The 3,524-nt window shown below is 62.3% G+C and overlaps 1 protein-coding gene across 1 annotated transcript; it reads left to right on the top strand.

Moving 5' to 3' along the window:
- Positions 1-356: 356 nt before the first annotated feature.
- Positions 357-3,260, top strand: LOC123142329 (uncharacterized ATP-dependent helicase YprA-like). The gene has a single exon (XM_044561295.1). It carries the CDS (start codon positions 407-409, stop codon positions 3,200-3,202), a length of 2,796 nt encoding a protein of 931 aa, XP_044417230.1. The 5' UTR covers positions 357-406; the 3' UTR covers positions 3,203-3,260.
- Positions 3,261-3,524: the final 264 nt, after the last annotated feature.

Genomic DNA, 3,524 nt, shown 5'->3' on the forward strand with positions numbered 1-3,524 from the left:
AGCAGGTTGTTGGACCGCGGGTGTAATTAACTCTAGTTAAATTTTGCATGCCGATACGAGTGCTCATTCTTTACATGCGGGATTGTGTTTCCATAATTTCTAAAAATTTAAATGATCCAATTTTGTATTAGAATTTGGAGTAGATATCACATGGGACTAGTTCCCTCTAACATGGGCACCAGTTCACGCGTTGGGTGACCATTTTTGTTTTTCAGAGCTGTAAAACACATATATTTCAAAAGATTTTTTTTAGACACATATATTTCAAAAGATTATTTCCCACGCTGATTGAGATAAAACTCGGCCCGCAAAATCTCGCGCCGAATCCCGGTCGACCCGGAAACTTCCTCGGCACAAATACAGTACGGCGCGATCTGCCGATCATCACACCTCGTCGGCGGCGGCAATGGCGCAGCGGCAGCAGCAGGAAACGAAGGCGATCCCCGTGCGGTCCCTGGACGGCCGCACCACGACCGTGCGGCTGGCTGCCGCCTGCTCCGTCGACGACCTCAAGGCCGCCCTCCGCGCCTCCAACTTCCCTCCCCCGGCCGGCGCCCCCACGTTCCACCTCTTCCTCAAGGGCGCCAAGCTCCTCCCCCAGGCCAAGGTCGGCAACCTCCCCATCTACGCCGGCGACTTCGTCTCCCTCATCCCCTTCACCGCCAAGCCCACCACGCCCGCTCCGTTCGGCCGCCACGCTTTCTCTTCCTCGCCGTGGGCGGCGGCCGGCACAAGGAGGAAGCTTCCGGGTTCATGGAGTGGCGGCGGCGACGACGACGTGTACGCGCCGAATAAGGTGGCGAGACCGTCCTCTTCCTCGTGCAGCAACCATTGCGGCGGCACGGAGCCGCTGGACCCGGCGCAGATGGTGGAGCACCTCCGGCGAGGGCTCGGGAAGCACGGCCAGATCGCGCACGTCGAGCGGATGCCCGGCAGCGAGGCCACGTTCGCCGACGACGACCTACTTCACCGCTTTACAGACGCAATGAGGAGCTGCCTCCGGAGCACCGGCGTGACGAGGCTGTACGCGCACCAGGCGCAGGCCGTGCGCGCCGCCGTCGCCGGCAAGCACGTCGTGGTGTCCACCTCCACGTCCAGCGGCAAGTCGCTCTGCTACAACGTCCCCGTGCTGGAGTCCGTAGTCTCCTCCCCGGCGGCGTGCGCGCTCTACGTGTTCCCGACCAAGGCCCTGGCGCAGGACCAGCTCAAGGCGCTGCTGCAGATGAAGGCCGCGCTCCTCCTCGCCGGCGCTGGTGACTTTGGCGTTGAGATATACGACGGCGACACGCCGGTGCAGGACCGCGCGAGGATCAGGCAGCAAGCGAGGGTGCTCATCACCAACCCGGACATGCTGCACGCCTCCATCCTCCCCTGCCACGGCCAGTTCCGGCGCATACTCTCCGGCCTCGCCCACGTCGTCGTCGACGAGGCGCACACGTACCGCGGCGCGTTCGGCTGCCAAGCCGCGCTCGTGCTGCGACGCCTCCGTCGTCTCTGCGCCGACGTCTACGGCCGCCGCCTCATCTTCGTGTTCTGCACCGCCACGCTGGCCAACCCGCGCGAGCACGTCATGGAGCTCGCCGGGGTGGACGAGATGGAGCTGGTGGACCAGGACGGCAGCCCGCGCGGCGTCAAGCACTTCGTCCTCTGGAACTCCTCGTCGGCCTCAAAGTCGCCGGTGACGGAGGTGTCCCGGCTGGTGGCCGAGATGGTGCAGCACGGGCTGCGGTGCATCGCCTTCTGCAAGACGAGGAAGCTGTGCGAGCAGGTGCTGGCGGCGGCGCGCGAGGTGCTCGAAGAGGCCGTGCCGGCGGCGCCGGAGCTGGCGAGCTCCGTGTGCGTGTACCGGGGCGGGTATGTGGCAAGCGACCGGCGGAAGATCGAGGCGGACCTGTTCAGCGGGCGGCTCCGCGGCGTGGCGGCCACGAACGCGCTGGAGCTGGGCATCGACGTCGGCCACGTCGACGCCACGCTCCACCTCGGCTTCCCCGGCAGCATTGCCAGCCTTTGGCAGCAAGCCGGCAGGTCGGGCCGGCGATCCAAGGACTCCATCGCCGTCTACGTCGCCTTCGACGGCGCCGTGGACCAGTACTTCATGAACTACCCCGACAAGCTCTTCGGCAAGCCGATCGAGCGCTGTCACGTCGACGCGCAGAACCAGAAGGTCCTCCGGCAGCACCTCGCCTGCGCCGCCGTCGAGAACCAGCTCCGATCCGACCGCGACGAGCCCTACTTTGGCTCCACCATGAACGACGCCATCACGTTCTTGAAAGATAAAGGAATCCTCACCATCAATCCAACCGGCGGTAACACGTGGAAGTACGCCGGCCCGGTCAGGCGGCCGTCGCAGTCGGTGAGCATCCGCGCGATCGAGCACGGAAAATTCACGGTGACGGAGACGGCGAGCAAGCGAGTGCTGGAGGAGATCGAGCAGAGCAAGGCCTTCTTCCAGGTGCACGAGGGCGCGGTGTACATGCACCAGGGCGTGAGCTACCTGGTCGACCGGCTCGACCTCTCGTCCAGGACGGCCTACTGCGGCATCAGCATGTCGGAGCTTTGCTACCACACCAAGACCGAAGACTACACCGACATCGACGTTGCCGCCCCCGCCGACCCTAGCGGCGTCCGCGCCGACGAGTGCACGGTGACCACGCGGTGGGTCGGCTACCGCCGGATATTCAAAACGACCGACCAGGTGTCCGACGTCATCCCTCTCCACCTCCCCTCCTACTCCTTCGACACCCAGGCCGTCTGGGCGACGATCCCCCAGACGGTCTGGGCGTCGATCGAGCAGAGCAAGCTGTGGTTCCGGGGCGGGCTACACGGTGCCGCGCACGCCATCCTCAGCATACTGCCGCTGCACATGATGTGCGGCTCCGGCGATCTCGGCACGGAGTGCGTGGATCCCCAGGAGACGCGCAAGCGCGATGACGACCGCGTGGTCGTCCCCGACAGGATCTTGCTGTATGACAAGCACCCCGGCGGCATCGGGCTGGCGTCGCAGGCGAGGACGCTCTTCGGGGACCTCCTCGTGGCGGCGCTAGAGCTCGTGTCGGCGTGCGGCTGCCACAACTCCGACGGGTGCCCGAACTGCGTCCAGTCGTTCGCGTGCCGTGACACTAACAAGAATCTGGACAAGGAGGCTGCCGTGGCGCTGCTCAAGGGTCTCATTCAGTGGCATTCTGAACTGAAGCCTAGTTAAGGTGGATGGAGGCCATCAGATTCACAGCTGAACATGAATGAAAAAATAAAGATGGTACACTAGCTACTTGGTTCTTGCTTAACTGTCATAATATGGGGCAGCAAGTTGAAATTGCAACTCAATAAAACCAAACTTTGTATGCCCAGTTTGGTTGATCATGTAGCGCATGAGGGGAAGTTGATGGCATTTCACACCAGCTAGACATTGTGTTTTGCAGGTTGCATATGCCATATACACAATTATGCTTTAATTCTACCCTCTAATCATCCAAACACTTGGTGCAAGGATATTTTATGCGACTCACGAATTGCAGAGATTGATC

Source organism: Triticum aestivum, chromosome 6D (genome assembly GCF_018294505.1).
Source record: "Triticum aestivum cultivar Chinese Spring chromosome 6D, IWGSC CS RefSeq v2.1, whole genome shotgun sequence".
Classification (NCBI taxonomy): domain Eukaryota; kingdom Viridiplantae; phylum Streptophyta; class Magnoliopsida; order Poales; family Poaceae; genus Triticum; species Triticum aestivum.

Bases quoted from the DNA above. Each gene is read 5' to 3' on its own strand.
- LOC123142329 (XM_044561295.1), top strand. From the start codon at position 407: ATGGCGCAGCGGCAGCAGCAGGAAACGAAGGCGATCCCCGTGCGGTCC.